The sequence below is a fragment of the Aquila chrysaetos genome, chromosome 15, assembly GCF_900496995.4.
Source record: "Aquila chrysaetos chrysaetos chromosome 15, bAquChr1.4, whole genome shotgun sequence".
In the NCBI taxonomy this organism is placed as follows: Eukaryota; Metazoa; Chordata; class Aves; order Accipitriformes; family Accipitridae; genus Aquila; species Aquila chrysaetos.
This window is the reverse complement of record NC_044018.1, coordinates 15,419,585-15,444,740: the sequence shown is the minus strand read 5'-3', so window position 1 is coordinate 15,444,740 and position 25,156 is coordinate 15,419,585. Positions and strand designations below refer to the sequence as shown.

The window sequence follows — 25,156 nt, the reverse complement described above, 5'->3', positions numbered from 1 at the left end:
GTGTTTTACTCTCTAAGATGCAAGATATTCAGGGTGTGGGTTTCTTGCTGTGTGTCTGCATAATGCTTAGTCAAGTGAGGTGCTCATTTGTTTGAATTTCTAGGTGTTATTATAGCGTAAATAATTTTCTCTCATGTAAAGAGGAAAATACATTGAAACCATAATACTTTATACATGACCAACTTCCAGCTTTATGTGGAGAAGTTGGTTTGAAGTAAGCTAGAATGTGACATCTCATACTTGCAATTTCCCATAAACTTCCCTTATGGGTAGGTTTGGTTTATTTAGAAAACATTTAATGTAAACCTCAAAAAGCATGCTTATTACTGGCCGGCCTACTACACAGGTCTGATTGATAGCCTATATGCTGTAACTTCCATGTTAACTTATGGGTCGTTAGCTTATCCATGAAGACAAGTCCTGGGGCACAAGAGTAATTAAAACAACGTGGCCAAGGATGGACATGTGTCCTGGTTTTAGCTGGGATAGAGTTAGTTGTCTTCCTAGTAGCTGGTACACTGCTATGATTCTGAGTTTGGTATGAGAAGAATGTTGATAACACTGATGTCAGCCTATCTCAAAAAAAAAAAAAAGGAGAATAAAATCACTTCTTTCTGATCATGATCAGTACCTTACAGAATTATTTTCCTTTGCCGCTAGCCAAATAAGTTAGTGGGGTTTGTATTAGCCTCAACTGTTATTATAAGTATTGGGCTTTTTTTCAGTTCAGTTATATTGTTTTTCCTTTATTCAGGTCGGATACTTTAGGTCATATTTTGCCAACTCTTGGCAAAGACTGGACGCACCAAGGGATCGCAAAGTTGTACCATAAAGTGAGCCAGTGAGTATTCAGTAAATCTGTTCATACATCTGTGGCTTGTTTGTTTATTCATTTGCACATAAAAATTAAAATTTCTCCAGACTTGTCTTAGCCTATAAGGGTGACAATTTCATCAATACCTCGTCACTTCAGTGGTGCTTACACAGTGTAAACATCTGCTGTATGATATCCAGAGCAAAACCTGCTTTGTGGTATCAAAAGCAAAACCCCCCTATCAATGAGTAGTGATTGCTCTTCCAACCATCCCAAATGGACAGTTACAGTTAGTTCCAAAAACTGTAGTAATTTGAATGAGTTTGCAGTTGCAGCACAACTGGAACTCTTTTTTGCTTACTGGGAGTTGCAGCAGCGTTAATTCATAAGATGCTAATACACCTTCCCTTCTCTCCTTGTTGAGGAGATTGTAAAATGCATAAGGACTGTTTAGCCTAGGCTGGTCACTGTATGTGGAGTTCTTCTTGCCAAACTTGACTTACCTGGAGTCATGCAGGGATGGAATCTAAAACACATGGGATGAATCCGTTTGGGAGAGTTCCCTCCCTTTCCAGTGAGTAGAAAGGGAGTTCAGTGAAACAGCTTAGACTTGAGCTATCTAAATATCAGGCTTCTAGTCAAGCAAGATAATCACACCCTTAAAACACAACACAATGTCTTATCTTGAGTAGAAACAGACCCATTTTGGATACTCACTGCTAATATTCTTGTTGTTTTATTTGTTGTATAAATAACGATGAGCTTCAAAGGCATCGACGGTGATCTTTACTACTGATGATTATACAATTTATTTTGTTATTTCTGCATAAAAATATTTGTTGTTATTCCATTGTTAAATTGCAAAGTTAGGAAGGATCAGTCTTAAAATATTTTTGTGTCATTGGTTAATTTTGAGAGTAGGTGATAAGGAAACATTGCTTAAAGTGCAATTTAAAGGCATTGAAAGTCAGTGAGACATATGCTGTGAAGAGCCTGAGGAACAGGCTTTTACCTGGCAACACCAGTGTGCGTGAGCTGCTATATTATAGCTCAGTAGTTGACCTGCACTGGTGCCTGTTGATCCACAGTAATAAATACCTTCTGTGCCACTGTGGGTGGAAAGACCTGCATTCATCATGTTTACTTGTGGCTTGTACACTCTGTGTAATTCATGGAGAAAGACAGGCATCTTCAAAAAGTAGCTCGATATACCTGAGATCTAATGATGTTTTGAAAAACTGTTTTTTCCATTAACTATTGAAGAAATACTGGGCGACAGTAGATCAGCTGTGCTTTAGGTCGGTTAATGTCATTAACTTGGAGAGTATCCTGGTATGGCCTAGAACTATATATTCCAAAAAACCTGGGGATATTTCCTCTGATGAATATGAACAGGATAAAAACAATCAGACCATACCAACTCATGTGGGGTGATGTGTGGGAATGCTTCTAGGTGAGCAAGGCTAGTGCAAGAGTACAGGTGTACTGTTGGTTCCCTGGATACATTTTGCAATGTAGTCAAGCCACTGCGCACACTGGAGGATCAAAGACTGAGCATGGTGAGTTTTGTGATTAGCAATTGAGAGAAAAAAGGAAGTGAGGAGAAAAATTAATTGATGTCTGAATGGGATCAGATAAAGTATCTGATTTTAACTTTTACAAGGAGGATTACTGATTGCTGTCTGTTCTGGTTGATATTTCTGCTTTACACAGAAAATAAAATTGGTTTTCTTCTATTACATTAAATTCAGCTGTTCTTATATATTCAAATTACCATAAATGTTTGAAAAGCCTCTGCTACATATCACAACTGTCCTTCTAGTTAATCTGATTTGTTCTGTGTACTAGGGTTATGCTAAGGTTCGTTTATTGCTTTTTGTTTTACACAGATGATGAATTACAAATTACGGATGATGGAATCTAAATTATGCCAGAGAGACTTGTCTGTGCTTTTGTTCTGTATAGACATATGTGGTCACAGAAAAATACAGGACAGCCTGGGAATTTACATGCTGAGTAGTATTTAGTTCTGTGTATAACCTCTGCATTACATTTGGTGAAAAAGTTAATTAATTTTTTTAATTGCAGTTGTTATTTCTACGCCTGCCAGCATTGTCAATTGTTAGGGCTTTGGTGGTCATAAACGTAGGGGGGGAAAAGTAGATTTGAGTCATGTTGTTTTTCAAATTACCGAGTTAATTATGTAGTGGCTCGATATTACAGCTGAACACCATATAAATGTTCAATAGTTAGATTTAATGACCATGCGTGCACTGAATACAGTATTTATTTTATGAACAATAATTTCTTTATAGGACTTGCAAAGTAAATTGTTATTAAGTTGAACTAACATCATTGGACTCTGTTCTATCATGAACAGAACCAAGGGTAACCTGTGACTTCTGCTGAAACTTTTATTTCAGTGTCAAGTCAAAGATTACTTCTCATAGTGTGTTTTGAAGTTCAGATTTGCTCTGACTTGAAGGAATATCTTACTGCTGCACAGACTAGTCTTTTTTTGCAGAGGCCCAAGAGGCAGGAATACAACACTATTAATACAGCAAACAATAATACCCTATTGTCTGCTTTATGCCAGGTGCTTTCCTCTTAGCAGGTGTCATTTCAGTTAATTCTAGGGAGTATGGTTCCACTATGCAGGGATGGATAGAAAACCATAAGAAGTCATAAGTCATGAGAAGACCAGAGATAAATGAGCCCTCTTTAGGTGTAAATCACTAACTGCAGGGGAGCTAGACAGATTTGAATTATCCAAGTTTCTGGCATAAATGTTTTTATTCCTTTTAAATAAGTCTAACTTAAATGTAAGTCTGTTTAACAGTCATGATTTGACTCATGTAAAAATAAACCCACAAAACTATTAATGTCAAAATACCTGCTTTATTTTTACAGTAATTTCTTCTTTTATTTCTGTTCACAGAAATGGATATAAATTTTTGTATTGCTCAGCACGTGCTATTGGAATGGCAGACATGACTAGAGGATACTTGCACTGGGTCAATGAACGAGGAACTGTGCTGCCTCAAGGGCCAGTGTTGCTGAGTCCAAGCAGCTTATTCTCAGCTTTCCACAGGTAATGCAATTTCACTTTTATGCAGAAAGAAAAGAGGGTGGTGGAGGCTGAATTCTCAGCTTTTTTTATGGGAGTGCTTGAAATCATTCATAATGTTTTTTTCTTACATATTGGTGCAAATATTTCTTTCTTAATTAAGAAGAAATTTTGTTAGACCAAAATTCAATAGATAGTCATGTTACTTAGTTTATGTCTTAGACATGCTCAATATACATCATGTGTTTAACATGGTGTGTTAATATGGGAAAAATGTTCACATACCAATAACAATCGCTCTTGTCTTGACTTGTAAGGTGTTCCAACTGGCATAAATATGTTTTTGTGGAAGAACATTACTTGGTGGGTTTTGAAGAAATTAATGTAAAAATGAAACGAACTTTTTACACTCCTGACTGCACTGTGATATTCTGTGTGGTCAACGTTGTTCTTTCTAGGTGTTGAACTGTAATAAGTGAATAATAATAGCACAGATTATGAATATCATACCTTCTTCCTAATGTAGTGAAGTGTGTCAAGTGATTACTGAAAATATTTTAAGCTGTTAAAAGCTGCTGTGACAGGATATATTTCATTAGAATTTTTAATGGAAGGTTGTTCAGATGCTCTCCTGATTGAGTGACATGCTACAAGGCTGTCTTACCAGTTGTGTTCTAAATATAAGAGACTGTGGAGGTATTACAGTGCACTACTTTGATTAAATACTAAATGCATCTAGAAATATATTTAAAGTGATACTCTTTTTGGTATCTTCTATAGACTAAAGAATGCCCATCTTTCAGTATGCACTATTGTAGCTGTTGTGATGTGTGGGCAATAAATGACTTCCTTGTTATCCATAGATGTAATTATTGTGATTTTGAGGGCTATGAGATCAGGTGTATGGAGACTGAGGAAAGATGGTTTTATTCCTTTTTTGCACATTCTCAAACATTGATTTATACATGGAGCTGCTGTTCCAAAGGGCTATATTACTCCTATGAAGCTTCTATACTATTTACATCTTCCTTGACATATGTGTTGGTGCTAGGATGTGGGATTCTGAGCTTCTTAAGGGCTTTTGTGTCATGCTGGCATCTTCCTATGTTATGGGAACTCCAGACTCTGCCACCTGTTCAGCCTCCTTGCCAAGAGAAGCTGTTGTGAAAGGGCTTTTGCCCAGAGATGAGAACTCCTCCGTTCATTAACGAATTCTGTATTCTGTAAGGAGCAACTGAAGAGAAATAGAAGATTCCTTTTTTCCTTAACTTCTGCTAATTAGCAGTGATGGAGGACCCTGACTGTAGAAGTATTTTAACAGGCTGAGGTGCTTCTAGCACATATGGTAACTGTAATCCTTTTAATTAAAAAACAACAAAAAAACAAACAAACAAAAAAACCCCCGCTATACACAGTGAAGGCTAGTATAATCTATGAATCATTCTGCAGTTCTCAGGAAGCAGTTTACTTGATGACAACTTATGTTTCATAAGTCTTTATTTAGCAGCTACTCCCTGTAATCAACCATCCTTGCTCAGTAGCCATCTTTACAACATAGGTTTCAGCAGAAGTTCCCTTGTTTCAGAGGATTTATTTACTGTGCCCATTATGTAAGCTTAGGAATGCTATTTTGTCTTCATGGGCAATGTGATTTCCAAATGAAGATTTGTTGGACAAGGGTGGGGACTCTATAGGAGTATCCAGCTAGGTGAAAAATATTGAATAAAGAAAATAAAATGGTTTGTTCTCTATTTCATGTGTACTTATTCAGCCTCCCTTTTTTATCATTTCAGGGAGGTGATAGAAAAGAAGCCAGAAAAATTTAAAGTTCAGTGCTTGACAGACATAAAAAATTTGTTTTATCCTAACACAGAACCCTTTTATGCTGCTTTTGGAAACAGACCTGCTGTAAGTAATAGCTGAATTTATTTCTATTGCAGAGAACAGAAAGGTTGCTGTTATTTCATAGTTCTGTTGCATCAGAACCTAGAAGCTTTAAATGTGAGTTAAGAATATTTTATTAGGCCCTGTACAAAGGAAAACGTAAAGATTCTTCCTCAAAAACCTCACAATGTAGGATGCAAGCAGAGATGGAAGAGCAGCAAAGTAACTATATTATATCTGCATAAGTTAGCATAACAGTAAATACTGGTTGAAATCCTAACTATGTAAAAAATCCTTAAGCTTGTGTGAAAACACTGATCTCGCTTTACTCCACACTGATACAGTGTCATTGAGATACCTCTGGACAGACAGAAAATCTTTTGGATGAATAGAGGTGGAACTTAAGACTTCAAACTCTAAGTACAGTCAAAAGAACTTGGATGTCCCACTGAAATCAAAAGGTTCTACTTTGCAGGGAAAGTGATAACGTTATTTGACACGGAGAGGGGGAGACAGGTATCTGTGACCCATTTGAAGGCTGTATAATTGGGCTATAGGCTTTTCTTACTCCTGTCCTAGCTCAAAGAATACCTTTATGCATCCAGAAAAGGAGACAGTCTCAGGGGCTACGGCAGAGACAGGGACCCTGGCATGTGATTATCCCTTCTTTTAAATTGTTAGCATGATCCAAGAGACTGTTTTGACACAGGCAGCTAGCAGTCTTCCAAGGCAATTTCTGGATATGGTTGCTGTGTTAGCTTGTGGAATAGACTCTTCCCAATGGGCATCTGACAGACCCATATTGGGGGTGTGTGTGTGTTATGTGGGGCTGTGGGGGATTGTTTTTTGTTGTGGTTTGGGTTTTGTTTTGGGTTTTTTTTTGAGGGGAGGGATATAGAGAGTTTAATAATACGGATACAATGTCAAGGGACTTCTATGTCTGAGAATGGGCACTCAAACTGTTTAGTTTACTAGTATAGATATCATTATAGGTGCTTAAGGAAGGACAGAGGCTTTGTTTCACTCCTCCAAATCTTTGAAAGCATCCCACTTCCTGAAGGGGAAGTGTAGAAAACCTCCTTCGTTAGATGTTTACAGTTTCACTGGGCACCTAAGTTTAGATGCTAACTAAACTAGGCAGATGAGCCCCTTATTTGTGCCCAGGAGCCCCACAGAGCTTTCAGTACTTCTTCCAGCTCTGTATTGGCAGGTGCTATTTCCCATAGAAACTGATGTGTAGTATAGTAACGTGTAACAAGAAACCTGGTAACACCAGTGTGGAGTTTATGGGTAAGGACCATTGGCATGCAGCTTGGGTGTATCCACCCTGTTTTGGAAGCTAAACCCACTTAATTGTATGTCTGTATGCTGGCTATGCCATTCGGTCTCAAGAGAATGGTCCTTGACCATTCGTATTTCCTAATATGATTAGCAAGAGAGCACTTTGGTTGGTTACCTCTTTCTTTAGTTGGTGGAGAGAAATGGGACACGCCTGGAGAGTAATTCAGGTGCTAGATGGCCATCTTTCTCCACTGACTCCAGGAGAGCTAAAGGCTTTTAACTGAAGTGCCCGAGGACCATGGATTCCAGCCCTAGCCGCTCCGCGCTGTAGGAGCCGAGATACGTTCACTAGCAGAAACATTCATAGTTGGGGAAATTATCAGTATGAATGTGGACACTGGCCATTGCCAGTCTGAATATGAACAGAGACTGGGCAATTCAGATGCCTAAATGTTGGACAGAGGTGCCTGGCAAGGTATTTTGACACTGAAAACATGGATGCTGGTAGCTACATTTGAGAGGATTCAGCAAGCCTTTCTGATGGGACTTTGTTTCTACGTTTGTCTCGTATTTTTGTTAGGGTTGCTGACATTTATGAGCAGAAACTTTTTCAGCTTCATCTTTTAGCAAATTACATTTTTAAAAGCATTATGTCAAAGAGGACAGGAGGACCTCACTGTCCGTTTGCTATATTAAGTTGTTATATCATATGGAGCTTAATTTCCATTATCAAGGTACCTTTAGACATATGGTTCCGAAATAACTTTTTAAACACTTCTGTGGTTTTTTATTATGGATGATGTCTTCTCTGGTTCCATCTTTTGAACCTCAGGGAAATAAAAAAAAATCATTATTTTCATGCATACTTCAATGACATTTCAAGTAAAGCAGTAAGTTAATATTTCTAAAGGAATTGCTGGCAACTCACTCCTCTCCTGTTTGAGTGCAGTCTTCAGGTGTGAGCTGTGCTTTTGTGAAGATCAGGATCATTGCTTTCTCAATTTTCTGCACTGCTTGTTTTGTTTTGTTTTGTTTTTTTTTCCCAGAACAAACTCAGTGAAATTTCAGTACTCGTGGATGTTGCAGACATGTAGATAGTGCATGGACTGCCAGGATGCGGAATTCTTGAAGTGACTGCTGTTCACTTTTGTTCAGTTACTTAATTTTTTTGGAACAGTATTTACAATATAGAGATAAAAATAATCTTTATTTTTTCATTAACATTCCAATCTCACCACGTCAGCTTTTAAACCCATGATTTCTATTAGTAAAATGGAAGTGTGTTTTTGCTCTGATCTTCTGGGAGTTATTTTCATCTTTGCTTTTGTCAAGATTTTCTTCAGATCAAAACTTACTCATTGCTTTCCTTAACAATTTGAATTTCTTAGAAGACATTCTTAATTCATACTTATAGTTGGTACTTCCCAGAGTTGCATCTGCATTACCTGCTGGGGCTCACTGCTGCTGTTTTGGCATATACTCCTTGCTTTCCCTTCTTTCCTCATTGCTCTGACATGGAGTCAATATATGGATATGGCACAAATCCGAACTCAGGAGCTAAGAGATATTTCCAGATGTTTTAATGTAGACATAGTTGTTATGACTTCCTTTTGTGACCTTGTCCTTACAAACTAATCACTATTTTAAGTGTCAGTTAAGTTTTAACCTCTGTACGCTGTTGCAAGATAGTCGGTGCAACGCACTCAGGGAATGAAATATTCTCTGAAAGAAAAATGAAAGTCCAAATGCTTTTACGCCAAGTATCATTAGTTTTTTATTGAATGTTATTTTTGTGTCAAGGGAAGTTACTGAAAAAATGAACGTGATTTTGATCAATACTATGAACTGAAGTGGCAAACTCCTTACCTAGCTGCAAATTGTCTGTTTCATGAGCATTTTGTTAGACTGACCTTGTTTGTAACATAATGGGGAATAACTAGGTAAACTTAGTACCAATACTGTGCAGATATGTTCTTCTGTTTAATATATTCCAGCAAGAATAAACATTATTGTGCAAAGGCAGAGTCATTATTTTTCTTTTTTTTTTTTTCCCCTTCTCTTCTGTTTAGGATGTTTATTCATACAAACAGGTGGGGGTTTCTTTAAACAGGATATTTACAGTTAATCCCAAAGGAGAGCTTATACAAGAGCATGCAAAGACAAACATCTCATCGTAAGTAATCTCTTATCTCTGACACCTTATAGACTCAATGAATTTGCTGTTCTAATTTATGACTCAAGTTGCCCAAAGATGCACTTGATTTTCCTAATGAGAGATTCCTTAGAATATTTCAAACAAAACACAAAAAATTTAGAATAGAATACAGACTTTCCACTTTCCTTCAGTTAAACTGACCAAAAAACTGAACAAAAAGAAATTGTTTAGTCTTTAGTTTAATATATTCCATCTACTTTAATCATGTAAAGGAATTATCAGTGTACAATCTAGTCTGCATAAAAATGAGACTAGCTAGTTTTCTGAAGCTATCTGCCTTTTCATGGCCTTTTCAAAATTTCCTTTTCCTGGAGCTCCTATCTAGAAAAGCCAGAAAAAAAAAATCTGAAGATAGGGCTGAGGGCTTCCAGCAAGATGCTTAGGCAGTGTAACACCTAACACTGAATGGAAATGGCCTTGAGTAATGTTAAGAGTGTCCTTAATTGAAGGGGAGCCATATGTGTATAAAATACGAATAATTGATTGGGCAGGGAGCTGCTTGAGCCAAGCTGGACAGAAATGGAGAAGCAAAATATGGGGCTTGAATATTTTAGCAGGTGATCTGGGCAGAAAATGGCATCCGTTTCTTACTAGGTAAGTATTGGTGCTTAGAATGAAAGGATTTCTTATCTGAACTGTGAATCCTCTCTGGAAGCTAGGCATCAAAATCAAGTTTAGTTTTATTCATTTGAGGAGGGTGACTTGTCTGTGTAAGAGTAGCCATGGCTTAGTAGTTGATGACTTAGAAAAATTCAAGTAGGACGATCTGAAATGGTTCAGCATTCTTTTTATTTGTTTATTTTCCAGCTATGTCAGACTATGTGAAGTGGTAGATCACATTTTTCCTTTGCTGAAAAGAAGCCATTCTTCAGACTTCCCTTGTTCTGATACCTACAGTCAGTTCACCTACTGGAGAGAACCTCTACCGCCTTTTGAAACTCAGGATGTGCATCCAGCCTCATCTTAACTGCATCTCCAAACTGTTGGCCTCAGCTCAAAGAATGAGTTAGGTTGTATCGAAAGGACACCACTTGGCTTTTGCTGTTGACAGTTCAGCTGGAATCTGTGATGTTGTGAGCATTGTATTTTTTTGCTGTGAGCAAATTTAGAAATGCTTTTCAAACTCAGTCACGTTTCCAGATGACAAGGAGGAGTCTTACTAGGAACAGGAGTTGCGTTTTTAGCTCTTCACCCAGCTCCTCAAACTCTGTGCCATACATTTCCATTATTCAAGGTCAAATAAAAGTGGAGTGATATTGGAGTTGCAGTTAAACATGCCATAAGATTGTAAAGTGGTTCTGTATCTTTTCTGCATCACTGAAGTAATCTTTCATCTTATCAGGACCCCCTGCAAGTAAGGGAGCTGAAGGTGCTCACCATTCGTGACATCATCTGGTGACACAGACAGGGATTGCAATCCATATGTCAAAATTCCTTTCTCTGAAGGAGCAAATGATTTTTCCTCTTTCCCCTTCCTTGACCAACAACTGTTTGTTTAAGAGTTAATTACTGGTCTAGAGCCTCAGCTGTTGTAAATCAGTGTAGCTATCAAAGTCAATTGAACTGTGTTGATTTATTCCAGCCTGTTGTTTTGACATGGTAACACTTTTCTGAGGAAATAAAAGATGAGTAATCTAAATAGAAAGCAAACAAAATAAGATGGCCAGATTCTGGCAGTCTTTCTCAGTTTGAGAAGTACCATGCTTCAAGGATAGCTCTTTGGATTAAGGTAAGGTGCAAGTTGAAAATACAGGCTACAGTGTGTAGTGCCCATCTTACTGAAGTAAGTGATTTTCAGTAAAGACATCTTACCCACAGAATGTGCCGAGTTTCAAGATTGTTACTGAGCCAAGAACACTGAGGATTTTGTCAAAATGGAGTAGTTTTATTTGAAACATTATTTTGGCTAAAATGTGAACTTTGATGCTGGTGAATGATGCATCTCAGGTTTTTACTGTATGGATTTTTTTTTTTTTTTGGTTTTGTGTCATAAAGAATGGATACTTCTAGTGCAATTTACTCTCCTCCAAGGTAATGAAATCTCCTCTTTCATCTGTTTTTTTTTTTTTTTTTTTCCTTATTTGTCCAGACACAAGCTGTAGATACTGTTTTTGCTACCTGCTTGTGACAGCCTTAAGACTTAACTGTGCATGTTAAAAGCAATACTGCAGATCAGTTGATAATGTTTTCCAAATGGTCTGCCTTTACACAATGCGGTACTTTACTTAAAATGTAGACATCAAGAGACCATATGCCAAATGATTCTCAAATGTGCTTGTAGCTAGGAAAAAAACCTTTTTTTTTTCCTTTTAAAATATATTTAAAAGTCTAATTGTTCTCTGAAACACTGAAAATGGCATCATGGGATTCCATGTATATTGTATTTCAATATGGCTAAATCAGTGGTTCACAAGCTGTGGTCTCTGCCAGCTTGTGATCTGTGGGGCTATGGTACATGTTTTGCAGCTGCTTTGTAGTATTTTCAGTTAAGAATTTAATAATAGGAAGGCAGAGTGGTCCAGGAGAGATTTTAAGATGTGATTGTGGTTAGTTAGCACCCCAAAAGTTTGGGAACAGCTGCTTTGTTTCACACTTGCTCTGTTTCAATAAATTCTGTTTTTGCATGTCAAGAGTGATAGCAACGTAGGTAGGATACTAATTCTGTAAGTAGAGGTTTTATAACTTTTAGTGCCGCAGACCTTATCTGCGATGTCGGGGCCAATTTATGATTTCTCTGTGCCTTCAATAGTAATGAATATAAGTGCAATCCTTTATCCAGCTGCAGTGTGCAGTGGTGAGTCCTCCCTAAGTCTTCCTTTTCACATGAACGTTGCTGCTTTGGGCAAGGTGCATGCCCACTTTGGAGACACCAGGATTAGACAAACACAAAGAGGAAGAAATTCATGTTTAACAACCCAGACTGATTATGCTCTCTTGAAAGTTTAAAGAAAATGCAAATATCTTTTTACTTAAAGATGGAAGAAATGTGGTATGGATTTTCTGAAAGACAATCAGTGGGCTTTGCAGGTTGCCAAGCTGAGATGGTTGCATCTCTAAATATAGCTACACTTTAAGTATCTATTAATACTTGTCATTAATAATTGAATAAATGGATGAATATGCTAACTGCATCCTATTTTAATTCAGTTTTGGTAAAGGCCTATTTCAATCCATTTATTATGCAGAATAAAACCAAACCAACCCTTCTCTTCAGTAAGAGGCTGTCAGTTTTGTGGTTTTTATCCTTAACAGTAGCTAAGATCTCTTTTCCTAAGGTACCACACACAGTAGCTTCTGCCAGAAAAGATGGTCCCTGAAAGTTCTCCACAATTAAAGCCTGCGATGTATTTATTTATAACTTAATAAATAGCTAATCCAGGGCTGTTTGTGCTGTTAGTATTTCAAACCAAATGATAGCATGAATGAGTGGTCATTTTAATTCTGTCAGATTTGTAGGCGTAGCGCAGCACTGGTACAGGTAACCCTGAGATGCTGCGGAATCTCCGTCCCAGAGTTTTTCAAGTCGGTTAAACAGTTATGGCTGACTTGATCTAGTGTTGGCAATCATCTGCTTCAAGCATGAAGTTGGACTGGATGACCTCCAGGGGTCCCTTCTGACCAACGTTTCTGTGGTTCTGTGAAGTTAAACGCCTTACTTCTGACATACTGTATACGCCTTTGTATCTGAAAGTTGAAATATAGCTGAAAAGTGAAATTAGTTTCGAAAACTAATGTTTATCAAATTTACTTACAGAAAAGACTTATAAAAATCAAAGTTTTAGCCTGCTAGAAACATCACCATACTTTTTCAGAGAGTATAAGGCATTTTGATTTGGTAGCTGAGCAATTTTATGCATAATAGTTGAACTGCTTTGCTAATTCATGTAGAAGAAAAAGGGATGGTTTAACAAATTTCTACTCTTTCTGTGAAAGAAAAAAATTCAACCTTGCTTGCAGTGTAATGCTGGTTTCTGTTACACAAAGAATATTTGGCTAACATAAATATGCAGACACATTAAATCACACTATATTCTATTTATACAATACACATAAACTAGAATATGCATCAGTGAGGAGTGACTAATGTTTATTTTCTTGAAGCTGATGACCATACTGCTCCAGCTGTGTCATGTGAGGGAAAGAATACCATATTTGTTGCATTAGTTACATTGAAGATAAAATGTTACTGCTGTAATTTGGGGAGGGAGGAGAAAGAGGGTATTGGGTATTTTTTATTTGTAGATATGGATTATTGTTTCAAAGCCTATTTGTATACAGTATTTACTCTGTATATGTATGTACTACTGCAATGATGAAAATAATTTTAACACCTCATTTTGATCTGCTGAATGCAACAAGGGTAGAAATATATATTGTAATAAAGGCAAATACAAATTTTTTCTGACTTCTATTTTTCTGTATGCTTGGATAATGGCAGAGTGCTTTTGCAGAACTGGTGAAACTCTGTAAAGCATGGCTTTTGTGGCTCTAGTCTCAACTGCCTGTCTCTTATCAGGGCTATCTGGTGTAACTTCCAGCACTTGCAAAATTTTTGCTGTTCAGCTACAGCGTTTGACCCAGAGCTTTTTCAAAGGGAAAGAGTTTATTGAGGGAGACGGGGCCAGGACCTGGGCTCTGCCTGTTTTTGGGGCATGGGAACAGCACCTCGGAGCCAAGAGCAACCAGATGGGAACTGGAGCAAATTGGACCAGTCAGGAATCCTACCCCACCCCAGCGTTTTTTTTGAATCTTCCTTTTGTCTAATTCCTAGTGTGACCTAAGGAAAAACTAGTCATCTGTTTTGAATGGGAGTGTTGTCATTCATGGCAATGAGACCAGATAGCTGCCTTTTTTTTTTTTTTCTTCTTTTGTCTTTTCTCCTCTTCTTTGACATTGGCCATTCTACTGATGAGAAGCAAATACCCTTTCCTCCTGTCCGTGAGAACACAGTGCTGCCTTTTGCTCCCTCTGCCGGGTTTGCTGAGCAAACTAACTGCAGCAGTAGTGATACTGCCAGGCTTGTGTTAGTTGGTATGAAAACAAAGATGTTTGGGGTTGATAAGGCTCTGCGGCAGCTCAAGTTCTGTGTTAAAATTATAAGAGCAGCCGTATTTGGGCAGTCTGCAGTCACTGCTTCTTCAATCTTCTCTATTTTCTGTATGTCTCTGGCTTGTATAAACATTTACACTGGAGCTCTGGAGACAGGCTTTGAAATGAAGGTGCCTTTTTAATTAAAAGTCAGAGAAATGGTGCTTTTGCATCAGCAAACCAAACTTTATAAGGACATATTCATTGCTGTGGAATATCCCATTAACGCTAGAGGTAGAAAAGTCTGAGGGAGAGAACCCTCTGAGAAGCAAAGACCATAAAGTTGTTGGGGTTTTTTTTTGATGCTGTAGGGAATATTCCCAGAATACTACATTAATTTTTTCCTTGTAAATAAATACTCTTAATTAAATATGCATTGCAGATGCCATCAAGTACCTCAGGATAGTTCATCACTGCAAGAGGCAGAAGACCGTTGGTGTGAAGAGCTAGTGCCTAAAAATATAACTAATATAACTTTCAACTTTTCCGTGAATGCATAAAAAGGTGGAGCCTGGAGGTTGGTTTTTTGTTTGTTTGGTTTCATAAAAGTCCAGCAAAGTACAGTGGTGAAGGGAGTATACTCACAGTGCCACAACCTCAGGTAGTCCTAGCTCTTTTGCTTGCAGTAAAATCCAGCCCCTCATTTTGTTCTATAGCATGTTGGAGATAGGCAAGGAAAGGGCTAGTTGTGAATGAGAGATGAGAGACTGGCTCAAAGAAAACCCAGCAGTGGTGCAGAGGAATTACAGTTGCTGGATGCTTTGGGGCAGAGATCCTCATCAAGACCTTTCCAGCCATTGGGATGTGAGGGAGAGAAATAAAGGCAAGATAAGAAAGAAGTTTTCTGCTAGGAGGAACTAGAGAAAGGGAACAAAAACTGAGCAAGCGGCCAAAAAGCAGCTGCTTGTTTGCACCCCCATGCTGAACGTAGGTGGTACCAGGTCAGGCGGTGAGCTCTGCGTTTTGCCTCTTAAGCAGTCTTGCCTGAAATCCTGCCTCTCTGCATGGCACAGAAGAGGTGAGAAGGCCATTTTGGCTTCATTTGCCAAACAGGAGAGAGTAACATTGACCAAAATGAAATCTATGCTTAAGTGTCCAAGGGGTACTGCTAGCAGCAAAACAAAGTTGCAACTACAGCTAAATTTTAAGTTTAGGTAAGGACTAGGGCTTCTTTATTTTTTCATGAACTTGGGAAACAAAGCTTTCACCTGCAGCATATACACTTCCTTAGTACCATGCTTGCATCCTTTTAATAAGGCTTGCTTTGGAAAATAAATACAGACATAATCTATCAGCCTATTTAAGCGTGTGCTTGAGTCACCCCTCCCTGCACTGAAATTTATGCATATTCTTAAGCACTTTGCTGAATTAAGCCAACTAATGCCAAGAAAACTGTGTACTGGGGAGATACAGTTTCCGAGCTGAAGAATTGATCTGGCTTTTCTAATGGTTACCCTTGGACCGGTTTTTAGCCTCCAGCACTGTCAGGTGTTCTGCCTGCTGCCAGCAATCTATTTATTGATACAGGAAATCCATTTTGCCTTGCCTTGCTTTTAATGAGTTTTGCAAGCAAGTGGCCCCTTCCTGTGACTCATTCTGTGTTTTCTGAGCGGGAGATTGTGGTTTTAAGTTTCACGTTGGAAAGTAACCGCTGTGTCTGCTTTCCTTGTCTGCTGGAATCTCAACAAGAGGAATACATTTTGGAACAAAGAAATGTAAATGGAGTAGAACAGTTCACGTTTCTCTGCGAAATTGTATAAACATCCTTCTTTTCAGGACAGTTAAAAAGACTAGTGCAAAGCGAAAATAGGTCATGTTTTAAAATAACAGCTTTATCTTAGAACATTGCTGTTAACACAGGCAAAAAAGACATTTTCCCTGATATCTCAGTATGTGTTGGTCCTTTGATTTATAGCCAATAAATACCCAAAAATTAAACAGCGGAGGCCTTTCTCTGATCTTACTGACACAGGAGCAGCTCCATTAGCATCTGGATGGCTGCTCAGACATGCACAGCTACGACTGCAATCTGAAGCGTGAATAGCGAGTGCTACAGATTTCCATCCAATTCCCAATCCTTCTCATCCCTTTAGGATACTGGAGGCAAAGAGGCAGGAGATGTGGATGTATTTGTTTCTGACTTTCGCCAAAAATATGGCAGCGGAAGGCGAGAATCCTCTGCAAGCTTGGACCGTTAGCAGTGAAAACTTAGATTTACGTTAAAAGCAGCCATAAATACATCAAAACCTGTGGCCAGGACAGTTTCCATTCCCCATTGCTAGATACAACTATTTATATTTCAGGCTCAGTGGCTACGTCTGTTCAGATAAATCGCTGCCCAGTGAAGGGCAGGGACCGTTCTTTGGCCCCGTTGCCAACTGGCACGCTTTGACGAGTGTCCAGCTGCCTGCCTGCCGAGCCGTGGCCATCGCTGGTCTCTGCTGGCCCCGAGATGGTGCCCGGGCATCGCCTGGAGGAGCGCTGCCTGCCCTGGCCGAGGTCGTGCCGAGGACCGTGCTAGCAGCGTACCGGATAGGCGATTGCTTGCCGGAGCCTGGGCTTGCGCCCTGCCGGTTTGCTGACGTGTCCACGCTGCACCTGGGAAGAGCCGGGTCTGACTCTTGGGTTTGGGCTGTCGCTCCTTTTCCCACGTGCATCCCAGCTGGCCGGATAATGAGATATTGGGACCTCTCCTTCCTGAGGCTTTGGGATGAGCTGGGCTCTTCCCAAGGGCTTGAGGAGGTGCTTCAGTTCTTCTGTAGTTCAGTCAGATCTCAAGAGGAGGCACTATCTGGTCCTGAACTGCTTTCACCTCTGTCTAGCGCAAGCCTGTGCAATACTGAAGCATGTTGGGGAGGCTGAGATCATCCCTGCAGTTCTGCAAAAAGGCCAGAAAAATCTAAAATCTCTGCTAGCACAGGCTTCTTAGAGGCAAAGTGTGGATGGGGATGTACAGAAAATCATACCTGAGAGCAAATAAACATGTTGGGAAAGCAGGAATTCAACAGATCATGTTAAAAATGTGACCTTTTGGTTACCCATCTCAAGTTCAAGCTGGCAGAGACAAGAATTGGAAGGAAAAATTGTGAGGCTCAGAAACTGAAGCAGCTTTATTGGGAACGTACTGAGAGGAAAGAACGAGGGAGACCCAATATTGTCATAGTCACTTTCCTGGAGGGATCCAGATACCGTGCAGAAATGCAACGCCCCATATTGTGGACTTCATTTCTGATCCATGTACTGTGTGAATGGAAATAACGTGAGAAATGTCTTTATTTCTCAAAGTATGATGGGCTGGGGTGGTTTTTTTTTTTTGGGGGGGGGTTGTTTTGTGTCAGTAACAGATCGTATTTGAGATACGGTGACTTAGGGAGCAGTTCAGCCGTTCACGCCCACATTGCTTTCTAATGCACTCTCTGCACAACCTGAGAGCCTGCACAAGGATTACACCTCCCTGCACAGCTCGTTTCTTCTCTTGCCCTGGACTGCTCCTCTGCACGTATCACTGGCATGAAATCGCTTCCATTTTCTTTTGACCTAGTAAATACTTGTAAACCAAGGCTGTGGTTTCATGGGGGGCTGATCTGATGATCTACCAGTTTGTTACTGCCTAAAGGAAAAAGTCACTTTCCCTGTCCTCTCCTTTGCTCCTCCTGATTCTCCACCCCCACCCCCTCGCTGTACTCCCAGGATAGTTTTGTTCTGCATTAGTGGATTAAATGGGCTCAGAGGGAAGTAAGACCTTGTGCTTTTGTCTATGTCCCATGAAACTGCAACCTAAATTTTACTATGTCCATGTCCATCCTACATCCGACCTTTTTATTCTTATAGTAATCGTCATATAATTGCAGGCAGACCTTATAAAGTGACATGCCTGGTGTCTATCAGTGAACTTGAGAGCACGGACATAACCACATCCAGATGAGACCGTGAGTGGTGACATACCACGAGTAAAGAAATCGCAGGATCAAAACCACCTGCCCAAGATGGAAGGACTGATGGGGGAGCAAAAACCTGGTCCCAACTCAGGAACAGGATCCAGCCTGTGCCCTGACACAGACATCTTCTGTTGGCTGAGGTGAATCCTTCAGTGTGCTTTCTGCCTCAGTTCTTCATGCAGAAGACAGGGATGATGGCAGTTCCTCTGTCCCAGGCATGGTCCGAGGACAAGGCATTAACACCTATGAGATGCTGCGATATTAAACTGAGGGGTTATGCAAGAAAGGTATTTGAACCACGAGTGGCTCATCTTCTGAACACCTGATGGTCAAGTTTTGTCCTTCCTGGCCCATGAGAGAGGGAAGAACACTGTCTCCATTTAATGTCAGGAAACAAAAGGTCTTGGTAGCTTTAGTAACTTCAGCTTCAATTTCCTGAGTCCGTTGTCAGGGTCCCAGGTACTGTGTCATCCTCCTGTCTGTTCAGAACAAGGATTGAGAAGAAGAGGGGAGCTCAGGGCACACCCTAATTTGTCAAGTAAAAAGCTTCTGGCCTTCAAACTCACAAAGCATCACTGCTTTCCTAATGGCTTCTGGTACTGGGTGGTCTCTAGGATGTCTCATCATGATCCCTGCTCGCTGCACTAAGAGACCCAGCGAGAGCCACCTACCAGAAGAACCCAGAAAACTGATATTGCAAGTATAAGGCTATTTGGATTTGCTAGAAATGGGCAGAGAGTTAGGGTGGATGTAGAAACACCAAATTGGCGTCATCGTAACAGCAAGTAGTATATACTAGGGCATCCTGGCTTTTGTGGGCTAAGTCCAAACATCTAGGAGATCTGTTCTTGGGGTCACTGCGTAACGTTTGTTTGCTTGCCGGTTATGTCCCAGCTAATTTTGCAATGCGAGTCTAAATCCTTCAACCACACATCCAATTTGTAATTTAAGCCTGCATAATTTTATCTCTGCTTGCTTACACTCACTGTCTCCTGGTTTACACAGGCCATTGCTGGTTTCTGTAAGAATTGCTGCATTGATTGATATGCGAAACAGGAAGGTAGGATGTTTTAATGTGGAACGGTATTTAGAGAGATGCAGCATCTGTGTCTAAAGCGAGAGATAGTTACAGGGTTAGACAAGTAGGCCATCAATTACAGGAGACTGAGGTTAGGACCATCTGGCTGTTTGAAACAACACCAGGTGTTGCAGAAGCAAATTTCCTGTGTTGCAACATAGGAGGAGGGCGGCGGGCGAGAAGCAGCCCTCCAGAGCGAATCTCAGCCATGAAGCAGGCCACTTCTCATTTCCTTTTTTAGTGCTGTCTTGTGGGAAAAAAATCACTCGAAGAGCCCGGCGCACCTGCGTCTCCTGCTCGCTGCCTCCCGGGGCCGCTCGGGGGGAAGCCCTCACCGGGGCCGGGGCCGCGCAGAGCTCGTACCCGCGCAGCCGGCTTGGCCGGCCCTTGCCTTGCGGTCCCGGCTGCCTCCCGACGGACCCGAGCACCGACGTCCCGCGCCGTGTAGCCGGCACCCGCGGTCCTCTCGAGGCCCTCCTTGCCGCCCGACCCACGGAACGGGGTGTCTCCGGCCACGTGCAGCCCTGCCTCGGTTTCCCCCCCCCAGCCCGAACTGGCTCCGCCAGCCGAGGGAGAGGCAGCCGAGGTGGGCTGGCTGCCGGCGGAGAGGGTCAAGAGGTGCAGAGAGATGACCGTCACCCACGGACCGCTCAGCAGAGGAGCATGCACTTGCAGGCATTTTCAGTCATTCGGGGCTACTGGGCCATATTTTTACATAGTGACTGGCTCGGTATATGCAAAAAATATTGCTGCCTTACCCATATGCGTATTGTTAAACCTGAACAAGCCTCTCACGCAGTTACGCAGCTTCAAATTTTCTCATGTATACTTGGCGATACTTTATTGTTAGAATTTACATTAAAAAGGGGAATAAACCATAATGCTGAAATTCATCCAACCTAAAAGTTACACTGATATAAATAAGTCAGGAAACAATCACATCTCCCACTAAAGTTGTTCTTACTGTACTAAACTATGAGTGTAGAAAGACTTGATGGAGGCTCTGGCAAGAGGGAATTTCCAAGGCGGTTGCTCCCAGCGAGCCCCGCCAGCGCGACAATGTCCTTTCACAACAAGCAGGCAAGAGGTTAAAAATTAGGAAAATGCAATCTCAGTAACTAGCAGCAGAACCTTAGATGGGTTTTTCCTAGTTTCTTTTTCTATCAGTGAGAAACAGCCCTCACAGGTTTGTTTTAAACTTTAATTATTATACTTTAATTATCCGGTGACGGGGGGAAAAGCCTTTGATTTGGTTATAAGTGCCGAACTTACATGAATTCCTCAATAAAACACTTCGTTTAGGGAACACAGCAAAGGTTGCTAAGTGACAGCGATGCAGTTCCCTATCAGAGCACTTCCAAACCTCTATCGCCGAGAAGAAAATGAAATAGCTGGGGGTACCGGTCTGTAGGCAGGGTGGGGAGACTAAAGGGCTCCGGCTCATAAGCAAGCCTGTGCCTATATATTTTTAGCTACCTATTAAGTGCAGGCTGGTTTTCAGAATCTCTGAGCACTTATGACATCCGCTGAATAATGGCAACGGTGAGGTGTCCAGGTCACTGCTGTCCAGGTACTCTTGTGAAAGGGGATAATATGGTCTTAGCTCCAGCTGGATTTGAAAACATTGGCTATTATGCAAATCAGAAGGGCTCACACCATTCATTAAAATGCAGCAAGATGGGTGTTTACCCAGGGATAACATTTCCAAAATGTACCGGTGACAAACATGGAGGTAGAGTTTGGGCTAATGTAAATTTCTAAACACTGCCTTTGAAAAGAGAGTGTTTGGTGGGGAATACTGCAGATAATAGCAATAACCATTCCTGAAAATAATGCTCTGACTGCAATTCTTAATTAAAAAAAAGGAAAATTTCAGATGTCTGGTCAAATTAGCTACCTGCTGATTTACCTGTGAAACTGATTGATATGTATTAGTAATAACCAAATGCATGACTTTCCATAGTGGTAAGCAAACACTTATTAAAGTCAAGAAGTGTAAGCACATAAGTCAGATAAAACCATTGCCTATTTTCAGGAGTGGGATAATTTTTATCTTCCTTTTTTGCGAAATATTTTGTCATATGTGACTACTTCATATTTTGCACTTAGGGATGAAACAGAAATATTTATTTTAATGATGGGCTATGCAAGACTATTGTAGTCCTTAACTCTTCAAAATGCTTTTTAAAGTTTTTGTGTGACAATTTGTCATGTGTGGGCTTGGTTTTTTTATCTGGAATCATTTTACATTAAAAGAAAATCTTATTTGCAAAGCAAATAAAAGTCCACCTTCTAAAACTAGGTAAAAATGAGGCAGAGGGTTGGTCTGACTGTTAAATGAATATATAAAACTAACACATAACCACAGACTTCTAAGATTGGGCTGGAAAGAGAATATTGTATTGACTGCATCTATCCAGGATATTTGCTTTGGTGTTTTGGATGGATTATTGCCTATTACGTATTTCTCTCTTCTTTTGCATCCACCTCTTCCTCCTTTCCTGGAGACTAGTGCTTGCATTTCAAATTGTGCTCTCTTCCTAGATGTTTTATTCTTACCTTCCTTAAGAGCTGCCTGTTTTGCGTGCCAGTGTCAGGATCTGTTTCTACTTCAGACGGGCTGTGAGATGGCGTTGCATTGGGCCTGATCCTGCCTGCGTGCTCATCTGCTTCTCTGTTGTCAGGAGGCTCGGCTGTAGGGCTGTGGCGGGACCAAAACGACAGCTGCTCATGGCACCAAGGCCGTCTGCAAAGATTTCGCAAGGACATTAGTTATTAACCTCTCGAAAACTGCTGGAGCTGCCCCACCTAAATCAGCCCTCAGCCTGCCCTCTCCCGCAACCAGTTTTTGCTAGGAGTAATGATGCAAGGGGTTTGTGCAGAAAAGCTGTATAGCTTCACTTACAAAAATATTTATAAAGTGACCTTTATAAGGCCTCACATAGGAGCCAGATGACTGGCTCCATTTGCAGCTCTAGCCTGGCTTTGCGCATACTTTCAACCCCGTGTAAGAGCGTTCAGGAAACTTGGCCCCAGACAGCAAAAATGTTACGGTGAGAGAAGTAGAGCTCAGCGCAGCCTAGGCTCGGTTTGGGGCTTATCGACGGCGCAGGGTGATGGGTCTGGCGCAGACCCGCTGCGCTGCATGTAACGTGGCCCTGCCTGGGCAACCGCCGCCGCTTCGGCTTTTCTGCGTCACAGCCGGCGCTGGTGCTTGCTGGCCGTACGAGGGTGAAACTTTTCAATTTGAACAAGCCAGACCCATCTGCCAAACGGCTCCTCTGCTTGATCAGGTCCGTGCAGGCACGTGGTAGCCGGTCTGGCAGCGGCTTGCTCCGTGGTGAAAGAAACCTGGCCAGCAGGAACACGATGCTGGCGTGTCCGGAATGAGTCTGCCCCCGCAGCCAAACTGCTGGCACCCCAGTAAGTATCCCGGGGTATTTAAACACCCCAGGCTGAGAGTGGTGCTGGGGATGATTCTGGCCCCTTGACTGTTGAGTCGATTCCTGTGGCGTGTGGGCCAGGAGACTGTTTCAGGTACAGCCTTGGGTAAACGCCTAAACAACCGCTCCGCGAGCGGTCCTGGGAGACACCGTGCAACCGCGGTGCGGCCTCCTGCCTTTTTGCTCTGGAGGACAGGGTAGAAAGCCTGATGCTGGGATTCGCGATACAACCTCCTTCCCTTTGGCTTGGTAGGAGGAATGAAAAGAAAACAGAGAAAGAAATAATAACACAACTGTCTTTGATCTGACTGAGAAATGCATTCTCAAGAATAATATGTGAGAAAGGCATCAGAATTTTTGCCTGCTTAAAATTTCCCATTGTCTTCTAAGGAACAAATACTTTGGTGTGTATTTTGTTTAGCCAGATTCTTTTGCTATGATGGTCTGTCTACGCTGACTAAATTCTTGTACTAATGGCTCCACAATGCTGCATTTAAAGATTATAATACATTTATAGCCCACTGATAAAAAAAAACACAACAAAAAACCCCAACTGTATAAAAGCCAGGTATTAGCTATTATTAAATAAAAATAATTTACAGCTTACCACAGTCACAATGAATTAGATTGACTCACTTATGGGCTTTAGGACATTTTTTCTAGTTTTTGTTTTACGAGACTGTACATGAAGGATGTTAGCTCAGTTGGAGATTTTCTCTTTTACTCTATGCCAAGGTTTTCAGAAGTGACTAATGACTTTGGGTGCCTAACTGGAAACATTGTAATAACGCCTGAATTTCAGAATGGCTGAGCACCCATCATCTGAAATTTAAGTCCTTTTATGGTCGTTTAAATTCAGCTCTCAGGACCGAGATCCTCTAATTCATCAGGAACTCTTGAAAAGCTTGGAAGTTATGGAAATATATTAAAAAATTTAAGATGCAATTTCCTCCTTAAAAGCCTCTCCATACCCAATTTTCCATGTCCCAACATGTGTGGAATTAGAAGGAAGAAATTGGCAATTATTGAATGCAATATGCTTTGATTTTATGATAAAGAAAACATTGTGTTCATTTCCTTACTACAGTGTGGTAGCCCTGCTTTTCTGATAAATCCTAATATCCATAACCTTGTTTTTAAAGAGCTTTGTGTCAGTTTTCTAGACCTTCAGCATAAATCAGTGTAAAGCGGTTGTGTGAATTCAGCCTTGGTTTTACAAAGATGGACACAACTCTGTGGTCTCTATATAGGGAGGAATGATTCACGGGGCTTAGCAAGCATGAAAGACTTGGGATACCTGGGGGTGAAAGTCGCACGCAAGCTGACGATACTCTTTATTTCATAGACTTTCTGGTGCCGTGCTGCCGCAGCCCACAGTTATATAGTGGACAGATAGATACTACCTTTCACTAACATTGCCTTTGCAGGTACCGAGTCAGATCTTTCTTTGATATCAACTGGTGCGAACTACCACCGCTTAAATTATGCCATTTGACACCAGGTGGGCTTAGTATTTCATCGCTCACTGGGAGGTGAAGCCTTCCCTTAGATAACTGGAGAGCTCTGGCTGATTATCTCATAAAAATCTGCTATTGCATCAGGCGCAGAATAGGAGGAAGTTAGTCTCTTAAATGAATTGTAACTGGAAGCTTTTACTCTGTCTAGCCAGGCTGTTACCCACAGCTTAGATTAGATCTGATCTTTTTATGCTTCCCTACAGGTTTGCTTTGATTGTCTCCCCATTTTCCAATAAACACTCTAAGAGACCACTGGGCAATTACTGAGGAAGTCCCTGGGAACTGTTCCCAGCAAGTCTGATCCGCGGCATGCAGGGTATAAAGCACTTGCCCAGGATCACATGCTCCCAGATACACGGGGCACACGGATGGCTGTTCCCAGAAGTGGATGCCAAGAAGCAAGCTAGCGAGGGGCATGGGAACAGCCTTGTGACCGCAGCCAACGGCAGCGGTGGGAGACCGAGGGCTGCAGCTGGACTGTGAGAAACGAAGCAGTGTGTTTGGTTTTGAAGTGAGAAACCCAAATGCTTGTCTAAAGCACACTGGACATCACGGAGCGCCCAGTTTTACAGCAACAGTGCTACACAGAGGCGCTGTGAGTCCTTTATCTCTGCCTGACGGATCATTTCATCACCTGGATGGCCCTGAAAATTTAGCTGCGGGCAAGGACAGAAGAGTAAGTTTATCTTGGCATCTTCCACTTTTATTAAAGGGTTGTAGCATCTATTATTTCCTCCAACTGTTTCCCCACATCCTACGTCTCTAAGCCTGGCATGTAATCCTACACTCATTCCCGTACTGGCTCCTTATCTTCCCAGTCTCTGTCTTCAT

The 25,156-nt window shown here is 41.1% G+C and overlaps 1 protein-coding gene across 10 annotated transcripts in view; it reads left to right on the top strand.

The window, feature by feature from the left end:
• Positions 1 to 13,659, top strand: part of LPIN1 (lipin 1) — an 84,540-nt gene extending 70,881 nt beyond the window's left edge. For all 10 annotated transcript variants that reach the window (XM_030037486.2, XM_030037488.2, XM_041128870.1 and 7 more), the window contains 5 exons: positions 755 to 841; positions 3,753 to 3,905; positions 5,675 to 5,789; positions 9,116 to 9,219; positions 10,069 to 13,659. In XM_030037486.2, the coding sequence (XP_029893346.1) occupies positions 755 to 841; positions 3,753 to 3,905; positions 5,675 to 5,789; positions 9,116 to 9,219; positions 10,069 to 10,228 (619 nt within the window). In that variant the 3' untranslated portion in view covers positions 10,229 to 13,659. The remainder of the gene's footprint in view (positions 1 to 754; positions 842 to 3,752; positions 3,906 to 5,674; positions 5,790 to 9,115; positions 9,220 to 10,068) is intronic.
• The last annotated feature ends 11,497 nt before the right edge of the window (positions 13,660 to 25,156 follow it).